Source organism: Rhincodon typus, chromosome 3, assembly GCF_021869965.1.
Source record: "Rhincodon typus isolate 14 chromosome 3, sRhiTyp1.1, whole genome shotgun sequence".
Lineage (NCBI taxonomy): Eukaryota > Metazoa > Chordata > Chondrichthyes > Orectolobiformes > Rhincodontidae > Rhincodon > Rhincodon typus.
In genome coordinates this window covers 60,939,448-60,958,469 of record NC_063334.1, presented here as the reverse complement: position 1 = coordinate 60,958,469, position 19,022 = coordinate 60,939,448, and the positions used below count along the sequence as shown (strand labels likewise).

Sequence of the window (19,022 nt, the reverse complement as noted above, 5' to 3'; positions counted from 1 at the left end):
TGTCTCGGATTCTCCAGCATCTGCAGTTCCTACTATCTCCTCTCACCTTCATACTGTAGTTGTCTGGCCCATTTGATTATCTAATTCTAAGCAAAGCAAGATTCCTTCCAGACTGGCGTATTTATTTTTAAATAAATGTTTGTCCTCTGACTTCTACTTTATTTAAAATACATGTTATGACATAACAAGGTGTAGAGCTGGATGAACACAGCAGGCCGAACAGCATCAGAGGAGCAGGAAAGCTGACGTTTTGGGTCTGGACCCTTCTTCAGAAATGGGGGAGGGGAAGGGGATTCTGAAATAAATAGGGAGAGAGGGGGAGGCAGATAGAAGATGGATAAAGGAGAAGATAGGTGGAGAGGAGACAGACAGGTCTAGGAGGTGGGGATGGAGCCAGTAAAGGTGAGTGTAGGTGGGGAGTTAGGGTGGGGATAGGCATGTTATGACATTTTTTTTAGGATCTGAATTAGAAAATAAACCGTGGATGCTCTGCCAGTTCTGAGGATGGAATGGTATTTATTCCAAATTTAATGCCCTCTCCACTTTAATTACTGGCTTTTAACTCTTATTTAGAACTAGATTAGATCAGGAGTATTTTGATGATGAGTTCTGTCTGCTGAGTTCAAGTTAGCTACTTCCACAAATGCTTAACTTTGAGTTTTTAAGATTTAGATAATGCGTTCCATAGGAGAAGCTCCCTGAAAAAGTTATTGCTGTAACAGAAAAACATAAATGGGATGATTTACTAATTTTACAATTTAATTAACAGAAATTAATGAGTAATACACTCTAAGTGGATAAACTTGGAATAAATACCATTCCACGTTTTATTTTCTAATTCAGATCCTAAAAGCTATCAGAAGATATATTAACAAATCTAATAACTAGTCAGGAATGTCTAAGAACAGGTAAGAATAAAATATCCAACAGCATCATAGGAATAGAACGTCCATCAACATTTGCCCAGCTTAGCAAGCTGTCTTCCTCTGGTGGGAGAAGAGGACTTTTGAAAGTATTATCCAAGAGTTACTAATACTTATAAGATTTCAGTGAAAGGGTTTTTTAATGTTATTTTGACTTCCTGCTTTGCAAATGTGGATGTCAACCCACCATAGAGTTTCCTCTCACTTGCATGTTATCATTTAACATTATTCTTCAATTACTGCATAAAAGTTCATTTATGAATTTGAGCTTTTATCTAGTGAATTTGTTTATGTTTCGTACTCCTTTCATTTCTCCCTTATTCATTCAATCTTAAAACTTTGAAGGATTCTTTTACCAGGAAAGGTGTTTCATTTTGGCTCTAGATATTCTTTTCATCTCTCCCTTATTCTTTGAATCTTAAAAGAATTCTGTGTAAAAGGCTTATCAGTAAAGATGTTTCATTTCTCTGTATTTAAGTGTGATCTTATCCTGGTGTTCATCTGATAAGAATCTTTGCCATTCTTATCAGTTGGACACTTTGGGTATTTTTCTGACAATTGACTGGGTGCCTACCTTCAGGCGGTTCATGGAAGGGATGCCGACTGGAATTTTTAAAAAAGTAAGCTTAAAGTTTCCAATGAGCCAAACTGTCTCATAGAATTGGGTAACCCCGCTGGCCCGGATCACACTTGGACCAAAATGTCCTATATCAGAAAACCAGCACACAATCTGCTGTTACATGAAACATGGAAGATAGGAGCAGGAATTCACTGCAGTCTGTGGTGGGTTAGGTACATGCACTGTGCAGTTAAGAATATATTCACGGAATCTAACCCAGTGATAGTGAAAGAATATAGAAACATAGAAAATAAGGGCAGGAGTAGGCCATTTGGCCGTTTTGAGCCTGCTCCGCTAATACAATCATGGCTTATCGTCCAATTCAGTACCTCATTCCTACTTTCTCCCCATATCCTTCTGATCCCTTTAGCCCTAAGAATTACATCTAACTGCTTCTCGAAAACATTAATTGTAATGGTCTCAGCTGTTTTCTGTGGCAGAGAATTTTACAGGCTCAGCAGGTGAAGAAATTTATCCTCAACTCCATCCTAAATGGCATACCCCGCTAACCAATGCCCTGTACAACTTCAGCAAGACATCCCTGCTCCTGTCCTACTCTGTAAAAGCCAACATGCCATTTGTATTCTTCACTGCCTGTTGCACCTGCATGCTCTCTTGAACCATGATCTAACTCTAATTCAAAATTGTGGGGAACTTGCAGTTGATGATGTCTGTTATCCTTCTTTTTCTAAGTGGTTGAAAGGTGGTTTGGAAGGTTTGGAAGGTGGTGTCCAAGAAGCCTTGGTGAAATGCCGGAGTGTATCCTGTAGGTACTACAGGAGGTGTGTCACTGGTGGAAGAAGTGAATGGTCTTGCTGATAGTTGGACTCCCACAAAGTTGGGTGTTTTGACTTGGATACCTCTGATCCAGAAGGCCCATGTTCAAATCCCACCCACTCCAGAGGTGTGCAATAACATTCCTGGACAACTTGCTTTGAAAGCACCTACCCTGAAGAATTTGTGCAGTGATGTCTTGTGACTGAGATGATTGATCTGTAACAACCACAACCATCTTCCTTTCCGTTCAGCAAGACTCCAACCAATGGAGATTCCTTCCCCAATTTCCATCAAGTTCACTTTTACTAAGGCTTCTTGATGCTATATTTTGGAATTTATGTGATTCTACGTCAGTGGATTTGAAATTTCAATCTATAACTATTCAATGTCATCAAGTAAGTTCAATAAGAATATTGGAATGTGGAAGAAAGGTAAGTACGAGGAGTTGCGTTACAGGTCATTGTAATCTGATTGAAGACTGGAACATGCACAAGGACTTATATGCCCTACTGCTGTTCTGAGGAATTCAACATTGGTTGCCCATTTTGCAAACCACTCTTTTTCATAGCTATTTTAAACGTTGCTTATTTTTGATTGGTTCAGCATAGAGGTGCTCTGCTTTCCTCCACTAACCTACCCACTAGCACAAAAGTTCCTGCTTTACAAGTTTGAAGCAATTGCATGATGCTGTAGTAGATTTTGTTCAGGTTTTTCATATATGAGTGAATTCTAACTCACAGAAACAAGTTCAATTTCCTTCCTCTTCTGAGGATGTCTCATTGATGGATTATACTTGCGTGGTGTTAAGAGTCATCAAGGCCTACAGAACAGAAAAGGCTCTTTGGCCCATTAATTCTCCACCGGTTAAAACAACAACCTAGCTAGTTAATCTCATGTTTGAAATGACCTGTTATTTATCTGCAAAGCAGTCCCATTCTGTCCATAAAAAGTCCCCGAGATTCCAATTGCCTGCCATTTGAAAATGCCACTGTTCTCCCTGGCCAACATTCCTGTCGCAGGCCTGCTCTAGTGCTCCAGCAAGGTTCATTGCAAGCTGAAGGAACTACATTTCATTTTCCACATGGGGACCCTGCAGTCTTCACGACTCAACATTGTGTATAGGCCCTAAAATTATTAAACTCTTTCTTCCACTTCCTTAAACCACTCCCACACCCAAGGCCCTACCATGACAAGGGCTGCTTTTAGCATAGCCAATCCATTTTCACTTACTTATGGTCCCCATGATCCGCTTTTCTGTTTCCCTGGCATATTATCATCCATCTTTTTCCTGCCTAACTGTCCTCCTCCCTCTAGGCTCCATCTCTGCCTATCCATTCACTCCTACATCCCCTTCACCCCCTGTCTTCAGCACATACATCACTTTTTCCTAGCCATTATCAGTTGTGAAGAAAGAGCCACTGGATTCAAAACATCAACTCTGTTTTCTCTGCACAGATGCTGCTGGACCTGCTGAGTTTCTCAGCAATTTTTGTTTTTGTTTTTTTGCAGTTTTAAATCTAGAGTGTGGTTTGGTGTTCCTAATAAGAGGGTCCAAATATCCATCAGACTAATGACGTGACGACTTGGTGCCTATGCCTTTATGTGCAGTTGTGTGTTAAGAACGAGGCCCTCCACCTTTACATTGTCTATTATTACTTGCTGTCCAGCTTTATTTCTTTGGTGTGGTTAATTGAGTAAACATCATCCATGACCGCCTGCCCAATTAAGAACACATTTATGAAATGTGTTTAGGGTCAGGAGTGATGTACTAAAAGTGCACCCTGTGCAAATCAGCAAGCTGGACAATCTAAAAGGAACAAACAACGTCATCTTGGTCATTGATGAATTTGTTCATTAAATGCTAGATGGATTGTAGAATGTCTTTCAATACTCAATAGAAAATGCCATTTAGAAACTTCATAGAATCCCTACAGTGTGGAAACAGGCCCTTCGGCCCGACAAGTCCACACCAACCCTCAGAGCATCCCACCCAGACCTGTCCCCCTAATCTACACATCCCTGGACACGATGGGCAATTTAGTGTGGCCAATCCACCTAGCCTGCACATCTTTGGACTGTGGGAGGAAACTGGAGCACCCGGAGGAAACCCACACGGACATGGGGAGAATGTGCAAACTCCACACAGACAGTCACCCGACGGTGGAATCGAACCCAGGTCCCTGGTGCTGTGAGGCAGCAGTGCTACCCACTGAGCCACCGTGCTGCCCTAAAAGCTTGTTCTCCTGATTAATCTGCTGCTTAACTTTTTTTTGCCAAATTAAATTCTTGGAATGACTAATTGCTGCAAACTAAAGAACTGTGGATGCTGTAAATCAGAAACAAGAACAGAAGTTGCTGGAAAAGCTCAGCAGGTCTGGCAGTGTCTGTGAAGAGAAATCAAAGTTAATGTTTCGGGTCCGGTGACCCTTCCTCAGAACTGATGGTAGCTAGGAAAATGTTGATTTTTATATGCAAAAGATAGGGTGGGTGGGGGGGTAAGGAGTAAACAGTAGCCGGGGATAGAGCCCAAAGAGAGACGAGAGCAATTGGACAGACAAAGGAGTTGACAATGATCTGGCTAGGAGGGCGAATAGCTGTTAATGGGGACTGTTAGTGGCTAACAACAGGTAGTGTGTAATGGCAGGCTATGTGGTAACAAGGCCTGGTGTGTGAGGTAGGGGTTTGGGACATGGGAGAGTTTAGGCCCTAAAATTATTGAACTCGACATTGAGTCCAGAGGACTGCAGGGACCCCAAGCGGAAAATGAGGTCTTGTTCTTCCAGCTTGTGCTGAGCTTCACTGGAACACTGCAGCAAGCCAGAGACAGAGATGGTGGCCAGAGAACAGGGTGGTGCATTAAAGTGGCAGGCAACTGGAAGCTCAGGATCTTTTTTGCGGGCAGAATGTAGATGTTCTGTGAAGCGGTCACCCAGTCTATGCTTCGTTTACCTGATGTAGAGGAGACCACATTGTGAGCAGTGAATGCAGTCGACTAGATTGTGGGAAGCGCAGGTAAAGTGCTGCTTCACCTGGAGGTATGTTTGGGCCCTTGTATACTGAGGAGGTAGGAGGTAAATGGGCAGGTTTTACACCGTCAGTGATTGCGGGGGAAGGTGCCGTGTGGGGAGGGGGCGGTGTTGGGAGTGAGGGAAGAGTGGACCAGGGTGTCCCGAAGGGAACAGTCCCCGCAGAAGGCAGACAAGGGAGGGGAAGGGAATGTGTGTCTAGTGGTGGCATCTCACTGGAGGTGGTGGAAATGACAGCTGATGATCTTCTTTTATGTGGATGCTGGTGGGATTGTAGGTAAGTGCAAGAAGAGGGAAGAGAGGGGCTGAGGCCAGGGGTGTGGGGGATGGGTCAGACCCGGTTGAGGGCCCTGTCAGCAACGGTGCTGGGGAACCCTTGTTTGAGGAAGAAGGTGGATATTTCGAAGGCTCCCTTATTGAAGTTGGCTTCGTCGGAACATATGCAACGGAGACGGAGGAACTGGGAGAATGGACTGAAGTCTTTACTGGAAGCAAGGACGTATAGTCCAGGTAGCTGTGGGAGTCGGTGGGTTTATAGTGGATATTAGTCGCCAGTCTATCTCCAGAAATGGAAACAGATGTCGAGGAAGGGAAGGGAGAAGTCAGAGATAGACCAGGTGAAAGTGAGGGCGGGGTGGAAATTGGAAGCAAAATCAATTAACTTTTCCAATTCCGGATGAGAGTGGGAAGCACCGATGATATCATCGATATACCGGAGAAAGATTTGTAGGTGGGGGCCAGAATAAGACTGGAACAAGGAATGCTCCACGTACCCCACGAAGAGGCAGGCATAACTAGGGCCCATGAGTAGGGGAAATCAAGGGTTACAGGAAAAAGGCAGGAAAGTGGATGTGAGGAATATCAGATCAGCTAGGATCCTACTGAATGATGGAGCGGGACCCGAAACATTAATTCTGATTTCACAGATGCTACCAGATCTCCTGCGCTTTTCCAGCAACTTCTGTTTTTGTTAATGACTAATTGCTAATGGCCAACATTACAATCTTTGAGACTTCTTGTGGGCAATTTTCTTCTCAATTAAACTTAAAGCAGCCAATGCAGTTGATTAGTTATGAGATGGAATCAGAGCCAGAAAATCTGAGTTCGAGCCGAACCTGCCCTGGAGATGTGTTAGAAGGTGTTTAAACAAGATAATTGCAACTTTTCAGATATTTTCAGTGACATAGTAATCCAGGACCTCCAGGCTAACATCCTGGGGCTCAGTGGTAGTGACCTTACCCCCGGACCAGAATGTCTGGGTTCAAGTCCCACCTGCCCGGAGGTGAGTTTGAACAGGATGATTAAATTGTTGAAAAGGTTGTAATTGCAGCATTAGGAGGTTATTAATTTTCTTATTGTTTTGTTAACTCTATAAAGTCTGTTCAACCTGACTTGAAATTGCAGGAAAATTCAAAGCTGAATTTCATATTTTAGTTTCCAATGTATTTGAATGGTTTGCTTTTAAAAGCTGGGCTAAACTTTGAAATGCTTACATTTGAAATCCAGTTGTCTCTTTCCTTCAGCCCTTACCTGAATTGGAGGGACGTGCAGCATATCATTGTAAGAACATCACGCTCTGGCCATCTGAACGCTCCAGACTGGAAGAGCAATGCTGCTGGATACAGAGGTAAAACTAAATTGTTACAAAGTTGCAGATTGTAGCTCCTTGGAAACTAATAACTAAAATAAATTGTGTTTTTTATATAAATGCTGTTTCATGACCTCAGCAAATCTTTAAGGATTTTAATGTTTAGCAGCTAATCTTAGGATACCAGTTTGGGAATCTCCATGATGGCTGATAGCTGAGCAGATTTACACTCTTGCCAAGTTATGCAAATTTGAAACAGCATAACTGCTGTCACTTAACTAAATTAAAACTTAAAACTATTTTAAAATCTGGGTTTATTTAGTCCCATTTTCTCAAATAATGTGTTGCATGAATTCATCCTGCTGAATTACATAACCATAAGCACAGTCCTTGAGTCACAGGCACAATGTGCTTAACCTGCCTAGAGAGATCTGCACTGCATCGAAGGTAAAGGTTACCATAAGAAATAGGCACAGGAGTAGGCCATTCAGCGCCTTGAACTTGGTCCATCGTTGAGTAGGATGCTAGCTGATCTGACAATCCTCACATCCACTTTCCTGCCTTTTCCCTGTAACCCTTGATTTCCCCTTCTCATAAAGAATCTATCTATCTCAACCTTAAAGACACAGAAGGACGCTGTCCCCTCTCTGTAGCAGGGAGTTCCAGTGACACTCAACCCTTTGAGACAAGAAATTCCACCTTATCTCAGTCTTAAATTGTCATGCCTTTATTCTGAGACTATGCCCTCTTGCCCTGGACTCTCCCATGAAATGAAACATCCTTTCAGCATTCACCCTGTTAAGCCCCTTGCTTTCCAGAAGTTAAAATAACACTGAATTGTTTATTTGAAGCACTTTTTGTGTGATCAACTTCTAACTAACAGTTATTGCATTGTTGAAACTTGGTACTTACAATGCAATTCAAACAATGTAATCTCCGAACCTAACATTTCACGGTCTATGTTTCAGTTAATCAAGTTCAAGTGTTAGTTATAGAGTTAGTGAAAGAAATGTTTAGCTAGAGTTTGTATCTTTTGCTGTCAAGCATTCCCAAGCATTGTTGAAGGCACAATGTGCCAATTGAGACTGATTTGACCCTTGAATCCAACTAACCTCTTCACATCTGGCATTCTTAAGGTCTTTCAAGGATTTTCTAATCCACCTATCCAGAGTTGTTGTTATGCATCTCTGGAGCATGTAGGACTTGACCCCAGGCCTCCTGGCTCAGAGGTAGGGACACTACTCCTGCAGCTTTGCACCCTGATTTGTGTATACACAGGTTCACTTTTGGCACAAGGTTTAAATGCCACAGCTGGCTCATACTACTAATTTACAAGCTGTTGTCACATTGTTTTGATCCATGAGGCAAATGGTGTTATAACTGGTCTATCCTAAAATTAAGGGAATGATGTCAGACTTAAACTATATAGTTTTAAAGAATGGCCTTGGTCCCCTAGTAGCTTTGAAATTTTCTAAGTAGTTATTTTCCCTTCTAAAATGAAGGGCTGTTTGTGCGCATCTCCAGCTGGAAGCCAAACCCTTGCATGTGGGACCTTTTGAAGTTTATTTCTTTCAGGCAGCCAAACATCAGCTGTCTGGGAAGTCTTCCCCATGGCAACCATAGTTCCTGACATGATATGTTTTGTCTCGACCAACGGTGTTCCATATGAGAAAAATACTTCAGGCGTGCCATATATGATTTGCAATAAATGTTGTTGCTGGCATTTTACTACTCTTTACATTTGCATTTTAATTACTACTTGTTGTAGTTTTCAATTGACTTCGCTAAGCTTTTTAAACTGCAAATAGAATGCTTTTTGTTAACTCTTTAAACACTGAGGTTCCTTTTTCCTGCACCTAAATGAAGGTACTCAGTGCAGTGCTGAAGTAAATAGCAATAGTTGCATTTAAATCTATCATACTGGAAGCTGTTTCCCATCTTTAATATATATTAAACTTAAACCAATACACATTAATTATATTTATTACATTTGAGCTGTTGGACTTTTAACTGCAAAGTTCTGTTTCTCTTTACATCCTCTTGAAAGTGTTGAAAGTTTTCAAAATTATTTGCAAAGCCCTCATCTTGTGTATTCTACCGCCCATAAAAATGCCATGCTAACTTGCTTACTTACTGAGATATCTTCACTGGTTTTCTCACAATTGTTGTTGCACCTTAACCCAGTGGCAATTCTTCACGCTTTTGACTAGAAATTTCATGTTACTGTAGTTGTTTACTTACCTGTGCCAAATTGAGCTGAAGCTTATTTTGTTCTATTAAGGTGTCAGTGCTGGCAGACACCTTCCACAATGAATCTAAGAAAAAGTCATTCCTCAGTCTTGGCCCTCTTATTACAACTGCTAATATGCCTCATACTAAACCAGACCCGGCCTCGTCCTTATTCCATTAAGGTGTCTGTGCTAGCGTTTAGATGTGGAATGTCAACTAGGTGTGGAATCTTTGGATCTTTGTTCTGTTAATCCGGGAGTGCTAAGGATAATTGTATTACAACTTTTAACCAAATTGGAAGTAATAAACTTTTCTTAGTCATTTTATATTCAGTGTTATAACCAGACTTTAGTAACAAGAAAAGGTTTTATTTTTCTAAAATTTCATTCGTATTTGAAATTTGTTTCCGTAATGGCACAGCATGTAAAAGTAGTAGTCCTGAAGAAGGATAATACTCAAAATGTTGACATCTCCTTTCCTCCAGATGCTGCCTGGCTTGCTGTGTTCTTCCAGCCTCCTGTTTGTCTATCTTGGATTCCACCATCTGCAGTTCTTTTTATCTCTAACCAAGTTAAAAGTCTGATTGTTTAACATCACTTCTGGAGAGTCCACTAACTTTTAATAACTCTTTTTATCAATTTATTATTTAGTATTTAATAAATCTTTATCAATATTCTAATGAAACATAAATTCGTATTGGAATTAGAGAATTTTAAAAACTTAATTTTTGACAGGAATGGGAAGCAAGTGTGGTATAAACAAATCAAGTGAGTTTTAAAGGGCTGAGTTTCCCAGCAGGCACTGGGTTTGTATGCAGATCCTGGTTTCTGTAATTGAGGCTTCCTACCTGCATGTTGTTCTGGAGTCAGCAAGTTAATAAGTCACTTTCAGGTTCCCTATCCAATTACGGCTGGTCGGTGCTTTCTTGGCTCTTAAATGGTATGATTGGCAAGTGTCCATCTCATTGAAGTTTGCAGGTGACTTTCTTTCATGTCTCCCCAGGTGGTGGGAATGGTTTGGAGTGTTGCCCCAGCACAGTACGCCCCAACCCCATTTCCAGCTCGCCACAGGCTTGGAAAATCTAGCCCAAAGTGCTTGGAGAAGAACCAGTGAAATTACAGAGAGTGGAACTGATGGGAACCTGGAAATAAATATTTTAAGTCAGTAGATTTAAAATCAGTCCAACACCATTTGGTCTTAGAATATTCCATATTCAAAGTGCTCTCTTTTTTTTAAATTGAAGGACTGTTCTGATTAATCTGTTCTCCTAACTATTTCTTTGAGTAGCCAAGCTCCTTTTAAGAATAGGGTGTACTAATTGTCTGCAAGAAGAATGAGGCTTTGCCTAAAAACTGTCTGTCACAGTTAATGAAATGTCAGTGCTGAATGAAATATTTATAATTACAATCAATTGGAGTGGAGCTGCAAGGTTGTCCAGAGTGCATAACCTTTCAACAAGCTCTAGACTAATGTTGAATACTTTTCAATGAAACCAAGTGTGTGAGCCATATGGTAAGAGATTGGGCTGGGTCTGGTTTAGTTTGAGGAATATAGCAGTTGTAATAAAAGAACCAAAATTGAGGAATGACTCCTTAGATTCATTGTGGAAAGTGTGGATTTGACAGCTGAAAACAGAAACATCAACTGTCTACTGTAAGGTGGGAAACAGGTGCTTGCTGCATGCACAGTGTGAGTTGAGACATTTGGATGTTAAGTACTCACGCTGCTCCTCATGTTCAAGACATTTTAGCTGGTAACATAATTTTGAAAAGTCTCAAATTTTTCATGGTTTTCATTTCCATTAGTTATATTGGAACACAGTGTGCTGCTTAAATTAATGAAATCTGTTGGTTGGAGGAGAGGAATGAGAAAACCATCTTGTGTAACTTTTGTAGTGCATCATCGCCAGCACTACTTCAGCATGCAAGAAATAGACCAAGGCAGCCTCCAACAATTATGGTCTTGTTTTAAATTGTTTATGGGATGTGGGTGTTGTTGGCTAGGTCAGCATTTATTGCCCATCCCTAATCCCAGGGAAATTGTGCAATCAAGAGTCAGTCACATTGCAGTGGATCTGGTGTCACACATAAAGGTGTTACGTGACCAAGGTAAGGATGGCAGACTTCCTTCCCTCTAGGATATTAGTGAATCAGGTGGGTTTGTACAAAAATTGGCAATGGTCATGCGTTCACCATTAGACAAGCTTTTTCCAGATTTATTTATTGAATTCAAAAGTTCACGATCTGCCATAATGGGATGTCACAAAAATATTAACCAAAATGTTATTGCTATGCCATTGTCTCCACCTCCCATCAATCTTGCTGATATGTAAATTCCACCTTGCCCATGGCTACAAGTTATTGATTGTTGTTGCATATGTGTGCTGTTCAAAATTTACTGTGATGAGCAGGTGAAGGACGTGTAGAGTCCCTACAGTGTGGAAGCAGGCCAATTGGCCCAACAAATCCACACCAACTCTACAAAGAGCATCACACCCAGACTCCCCCGTAACCCCGCATTCCCCATGGCTAATTCACCTAACTTAGGCATCCCTGGACACTATGGCCAATTGAGCATGGCAAATCCACCTACACATCTTTGGACTGTGGAAGGAAACCGGAGCACCCGGCGGAAACCCACACAGATACTGGGAGAATGTGCAGATTCCACATAGACAGTCGCCTGAGGCTGGAATCGAACCTGGGTTCCCGACACTGTGAGGCAGCATTGCTAACCACTGAGCCACCATGCCGTATCTTTTCCTTCAGACTCACTGACTGGAATTATTGGTTTCTAATTTATATCGATTATAACTTAAACTGTCCTTCTTCAATAATAATTGAATTAAGGTGTAGTCAAGTGGTGATGAAGATGGGTACTCTAGTGAAACAATGTTGTAAGAGTGGTTTATTATTACAATTAAACCAAGTGATTTACCCACAACTACTTAAAAGGGATAATCCTAATGATTATGCATTTTAGTCTTAAAACTACTATTACCAAGAACAGGAAGAACTAGAATAAGTTATAGTTGTATGTTGAAGCTGTGCAATGGGCTATGCAATTGATAATCAACAATGAGGTGAGGAGAGCTATCTTTTTCTCCAGTTCAGAAGGGCTATGATTTTTTACAATTATTGATTGAAATTCCATGTTAACAGTGAGCCACTTATATGGATTTGGATTAATGGATGCAGAAGCTATGGTGAAAGAAGCAGAACGTTGGAAATCAGTCCCACCCCAACATAGCTGTGTGGAGAACCCAGACAAACAAAGCAGGTACCCAATATGTGCAAACAAAGGATATGGTGAACTTGATTGACCAATGATTTCAGAGCTCTATTTTTCTGCAATTATCTAATTTTAGTAATGTTTTACCCTTCTTATTAATCTTCATTTAATACTTCAGTTTCCTTTTGTGACAAGATATTGTGCAGTTTGAGAAGAATTAACATTAAAGAGAGAAAACAGTGCCTAATTAGACAAACTTATTTGGAGCCTGCTGGTTTATTTTCTTTCCCCGTTGTATGAGAATTATCTGAACTAACCAGCCACATTTTAACTGAGTTGAAAAGCTGGGGAATATGCACTCTCCTGCATTCTAGAGAAGGTTCAAAACAAACAATGGAGTTGGTCAGAATATAAAAAAATAGCAGAGAATGAATAAAAGGCACTTCAGGATGAAGGCATTAGAGTGTGAAAGGAAGCTACCAAGGAATGTAAAAATACATAGCAAGAGTTTCTGCAGGTATTTAAAAAGGAAAGGAGCAAATAAGTGTTGATACTCTGGAGTTATCAGGAGACAATAAGGAAATTACAGATGAAATGAACAAATATTTTATTTCTGTCTTCATTATAGAGAATAAAAATACTCCAGTTATAGTAGTAAATCCAGGAGATGGAAGGAAAAGAGAAACTAAGTGAAATTATAGTCATGAGGGAAGTGGAAATAATACTAAGCAAACTGATGGAACTGTAGGTTGGCCAGGCTCCTGATCCAAATGGACTTCATCCTAGGCTGTTAAGAGGTTGCTAATGAGGAAGTAAATGTGTTAGTTTCTAGACTCTGGAAGGATTTCATTGGACTGGAAAGTAGTTACTAAAAACTGTCTTTTCAAGACGGGAGTCTTTTCAAGTTAGCTTGATGTATGTCATTGGGGAAGATGTTAGAATTGATCATTAAGGAGATTAAAGCTGTGCACTTATTAAAATTCAAGCTCATTAAGAGGTTTGAGGGTTTATGGAAAAAGTTGAAATCATGCTAAGGAGTCCGGAACATCTTTGACACAATTAGGTAAGGTAATGGAGATGAGTTTTTAATTTGGTGATTTATCATGGGGGTTTGCTCTGCAAAGTTAAGTTGACCCTCATCATGAGCTGCACTGTGTAATTTTATGTATGCATATCAGAACATGTAATGTAGACAGTTCCACAGTATATCAAAAATATTCTTAAAAAATCATCTGTCATGTTTTTCTGCTCTGATTTAATTGGACTAGCAGATCACAGTATGTTTGTTGAAGAAAATAAACCCTGCCCTCTAGTTTTAAATAAGTCTGTCATGGGAAAGAAATTCTCACAATCTGCTCTGTCTGTGCCTCTCGTAATTTCATGTGCTTCCATCAGATCCCCTTCTCGGCCTTCTCTGCTTCAAGGAAAACAAACCCAGTCTATCCAGTCTCTCCTCATAATTGAGACTTTTCATCCAAGTCCACATCCTGGTGAATGTCCTCTGCACCCTCTCCAGTGCAATCATGTCCTTCTGATAGTGTGGCAACCAGAACTGCACAAATATTCCATCTGTGGCCTATCCAATGTTTTATAAAGTTGTACAAGATTTCTTTGCTTCTATTGTCTACACCCTGGCCAAAGAAAGCAAACATCCCGTATGCCTCCTTCACCACTCTGCCTGCCTGTGCTGACACGTTCAGGGATCTATGGACATGTACACCAAGGTCCCGTTGTTCCTAAGTATTCCCTAGGGATCTACTATTCACGGTGTATACCCTTCCCTTTTTGGACCTCCCAAAATGCATCACCTCTCAGTTATCAAATTCTGTCTGCCATGCTCTGACCAATATCAGACTTCAGCCTGAGATCTTCCTCCTTGCTATCAACAACACCGCCACCAATTTTTGTCATCTGCAAACTTGCTAAAGTACACAACAAACAGCAGGGGCCCCAACACACATCCCTGTGATACCACTGGTCACAGACATCAATTACAAAAACAACCCTCCACCACCAACCTTCACCTCTTATTTGTAATCCAGTTTTGGATTCAGTTTGCCAACTTGCTTTGGATCTTACCTTTTAGACCAGCCTACTATGTGGGACCTTGTCAGATGCTTTACTGAAGTTCATGTTAACCACATCAACTTTCTTACCCTCATCAATATACTTAGTTACTTTTCAAAAATCTCAATTAAATTTGTCAGACAGTATCTCCCTTTAACAAATTCATGCTGACTGTCCCTGATCATTCCCTCCCTTTCCAAATGTTGGTAAATCATGTTCCTCAATTTTTTTCCAACAATTTTCCTACCACATGATGTCAGGTGAACTGGTTATAATTACCTGGCCTATCCCTGCTGCCCTCTTGAAACACATTAGCTATCCTCCAATCATCTGGGCCTCAGCAATCACCTCCCCAGTGTCCCATAGCCTGGGATTCATCTCATCAGGCTCCAGAGATTTATGCACATTTATGCCCACTAAAACATCTAATACTTCCTCCCTCTTAATTTTAACATGTTCTAGAGCCTCACCATCCCAAAGTAAATCTCAGGCTACAAAGTCTACTTCTGTTCTGCGAGTACAGATGACAAGTATTCATTTGGAGACATTACCAACGTCGACCGGCACCAAATTGCCTCTATGGTTTCTAAGAGGTCCCACCCTTTACCTCTTACTCTTCTTTATTTATAAAAAGCCTTGGGGTTTTCCTTGATCCTATCCGCCAAAGATACTTCACAGCCTCTCTTTGCCCTCTTAATTTATTTTTTTTGTAAGCAATCCCCTACACTCTATTTTGTAGCATCTCCCCCGTTTTTAATGTGCTGTCCCTGACACATGCTTCTTTTTCTTATTTATCAAACTCACAATATCCCTTGATGTCCACACCTCCCTCGACCTGCTGCACTTATTCCTCACTTTTAGAGGAACGCAATGGCCGCTACTTTTAAAAGATTCCCAATTTCCAAATGTACACTTACCTGCAATTAGCTGCACCCAGTCTGTATTTGCCAGACCCTGTCTAATGATATTGAAAATTGTAGACACTTAGTGCAGAAATTGTCTTTATCCCTTTCTGTAATCACTTTGAAACTTAGAGTTATGGTCACTATCCCCAAAATGCTGAAACTTCGACCACTTGATTGACTTCAGTCCCTAGAATTAGGAATAGCACTGTCCCATCTCTAGTTGGGCTATCTATGTACTTGCACAAAAAGCTGTCCTGGATGCACTTTAAAAATTCCACCCGATCTAATCTTTTCACATTAAGGCAACTTCTGCATAACTGAAGTGTATCATCCCTGAGGCCATTCTCATCCTTCCTGTAGTGTGGTGATCAAAACCGCACACAATACTCCAGCTTAGACCTAACCAATAGAGAAATTCTTCATAACTTCCCTGCTGACGCACTCATGTGCCTCAGTTCATGAAGTATAGGATACTGAATAGCTTATTAACAGGTCTAACAACCTAACCTTATGTATGTGTATACCCAGTCTGTCTGCTCCTGAGCACATTTTAAAGTCGTACCTTTTTTTTTAATATAATCCCTCCATGTTCTTTGTACTCAGATGCATTAGCTTACATTTCTACACATTTGATTATACATAGAATCTCTACAGTGTGGAAGCAGGCCATTCAGCCCATCGATTCCACACTGAACCTCCGAAGAGCATCCCAGCCAGACCTACATCCATACCCTATAACCCCATATTTTCCAGGCTAATTCACTTAGCCTGCACATCCTGGATACTATGGACAATTTAGCATGGCCATTCCACCTAACCTGCACAAGTTGGAGTGTCCGAGGAAACCAGAGTACCTCAGCCATGCCTCTTGTCTTTATATAAATATCCTCCTTAATCCCAATCAACATTATTCAATCTATTAGCACATTTTTTTTCTATTGATGTACTGAAGGTTAATCCCAAAGTCATTTATATGTTACGTGTCAATTTTTACTCATAATCCTGTGTGCTGCATGTATTTGAGCTTGATATTCAGCTTGGTTCTCAATTAAATTTACTGCCTGGAACTTGTCATAAGCACCTCTTTTCTTCTTTAACGTAATTTCTGTGTCTGCCATCGTCCAAGGAGCTCTGAATTTGTTTGGCCTCCCTTTCCATTTTGAGGGAATATATCTCAACTGTACCTGAATCATCTCTGAGCCTTTTGGGTCAGGAGCTGTTTCTACCACCTACATCTGGCTCCAGTCTATTTGGTCCAGTCTTGTTCTTGCTAATTGAAACCTGCTGTTTGCCAGCTTATACAATCCAGAGTAAGAATAGTGTCATTTCCCATGGTCGTATGAACTACTTGGCCCACCTAGTTTCTAAGAACTAGGTCTAACAGTGCCTACTTTCTTGTTGGACTGTAGGAAATTCTTCTGAGTACAATCCAGGAATGCTTGTCCCATGCTGCCCTATATGCTACAGGTAGTTTGAGTCTCCCATTGTAACTACTACATGCAGTTAAGATCTCTGTAACTTCCTTTTAGATGTGTTCCTGTATATCTTTCCTGCAAATTGGTGGCCTACAGATTACGCGGAGCAATGTAATTGCACCGTTCTTCTTTCCTTCGCTCTAGTCAAATCGTTTCCATCCTTGAACCCACTGAAATATCATCTTAGTTGTTCAGACTTGAATATTGCTGAGAAGAGAGAGATTGTCCAAGCTTTACATTAGAGGAATTATGACATTGCTGCTTTTTTCATTCATTCATGAGATGTTAGCTTCACTGATTATTGTGCATCTCTGATGGCCCTTGAGAAGGTGGTGGTGGTGAGCTACCTCCTTGAACCACAACAGTCTATTGACTGTAGGTAGACCCACACTGCCATTAGGAGGGAGATGTAGATTTTGACCCAGTGATCCTGAAGGAATGGCGATGCACCTCCAAGTCAGGATTGGCTTGTAGGGGAAATTGCAAGTGGTGATGTTCCCATGTATTTACTGCCCTTATTCTTCTAGATTAGTGGTCATGGGTTTGGAGGGAACTGTTTAAGGAGTTTCAGTCGATTTATACAATGCATCTTGTACATACTGCTGCTACTAAGCAGTGGTGATGGAGCGACTGACTGGCACTACATCTACAAACAAACAATCAAACAGGCTGCTTAACCCTCGAATGTGTCAAGCTTCTTGTGTTGTTGGAGCTGCATTCATCCAGGCAACTGGGGAGTATTCCATCGCACTCTTGATGTGTGCCTTTATAGATGCTGGACAGGCTTTGGGAAGTCAGAAGGTGGGTTACTCACTGTAGTATTCCCAATCTCTGACCTGCATGTGTAACCACTGTAGTTATATGGCTAATGCAGTTAAGTTTCCAGTCCATTGTAAACCTCAGGTTGGTGACAGTGAAAGAATTCAGTAGTAATGCCAAAGAATGTCAAGGAGTGATGATTAGATTCCTGCTTGTTGGCGATGGTCATTGTGTGGTGTGAATGTTGCCACTTGTCTGCCCAAGTCTGTATATTGTCCAGGTCTTGTTGCATTTGCACATGGACTTCAATATGTGAGGAGTTGCAAGTGGTCCTGAACATTGTGCAATCATCAGTGAACATCCCCACTTCTGACCTTTATGATGGATGGAAGATGATTAATGAAGTTGCTGAAGGTTGTTGGGCCAAGGGCACTACTCTGAGGAACTCCTGCAGAGATGTTCTGGAACTCAACTGGTTTACAACAACCAAGACGATCTTCTTTCTTTACTAGGTATGACTCCAACCAGTGGAGAGTTTTTCCCCTGATTTCCGTTGATTCCAGTTTTGCTTGGTCTCCTTGATACCACACTTGGTCAAATGTGGTCTTGATGTTAAGGGCAGTCATTCTCACCTCAACTCTGGAATTCAGCTCTCTTGTCGTTGTTTGAGTCCAGGCTGTATTGAGCTTAGGAGCTGACTGGCCCTGGGGGACTTCAAACTGGGCATCACTAAGACGTTATTGTGCCGCAGGTCCTGCTTGATAGCACTGTTGATGACACCTTTGATCACTTGGCTTTGTTCTGCTTTTTTTGTGTACAGGTCAATGCTGCAGTTTTCCACATTGTCACGTAGATGCCGGTGTTATAGCTATATGGGAATGGCTTGACCAGGGCTGCAGCAAGTTCTGGAGCACAAGTCTTTAGTACTAATACCAGTGTGTAACCTAGGCCCATAGACTTTGCAGTATCCATTGCCTAGATGGATCATCCTCTCAGCACCTCTGTCTGAAGATTGTTGTGAATGTCATTGCATTACTGATGGATTGAACTCTCCTGTTGTTGATGATAGGGATGTTTGTCGAGTCTCCTCCAAGTTTTTAATTGTCCACCACAATTCACGAATGGATGTGGCAGAAGTGCAGAGCTTAGATCTGATCTGTTGGTTGTGGCAGCCCTTAGTTCTGTCTATCACTTGCTGTTTATGCTATTTGGCACACAGGTCTTCTTATTTTGTAGCATCACCAAGTTGAGATCTCATTTTGTAAGTATACCTGGTTGCTTTTCTTGGACTGTCCTCTTGCACTCTCCACTCAACCAGTGTTGATCCCCTGGCTTAACAAGGTGTAGAGCTGGATGAACACAGCAGGCCAAGCAGCATCATAGGAGCAGGAAGGCTGACGTTTCGGGCCTAGACCCAGGGTCT

At 41.3% G+C, this 19,022-nt stretch overlaps 1 protein-coding gene across 3 annotated transcripts in view; it reads left to right on the top strand.

Moving 5' to 3' along the window:
• Nucleotides 1–19,022, top strand: part of pcsk5b (proprotein convertase subtilisin/kexin type 5b) — a 355,500-nt gene that overhangs the window by 142,686 nt on the left and 193,792 nt on the right. For all 3 annotated transcript variants that reach the window (XM_048595072.1, XM_048595074.1, XM_048595073.1), the window contains exons 10-11: nt 6,869–6,972; nt 12,324–12,441. In XM_048595072.1, the coding sequence (XP_048451029.1) occupies nt 6,869–6,972; nt 12,324–12,441 (222 nt within the window). The remainder of the gene's footprint in view (nt 1–6,868; nt 6,973–12,323; nt 12,442–19,022) is intronic.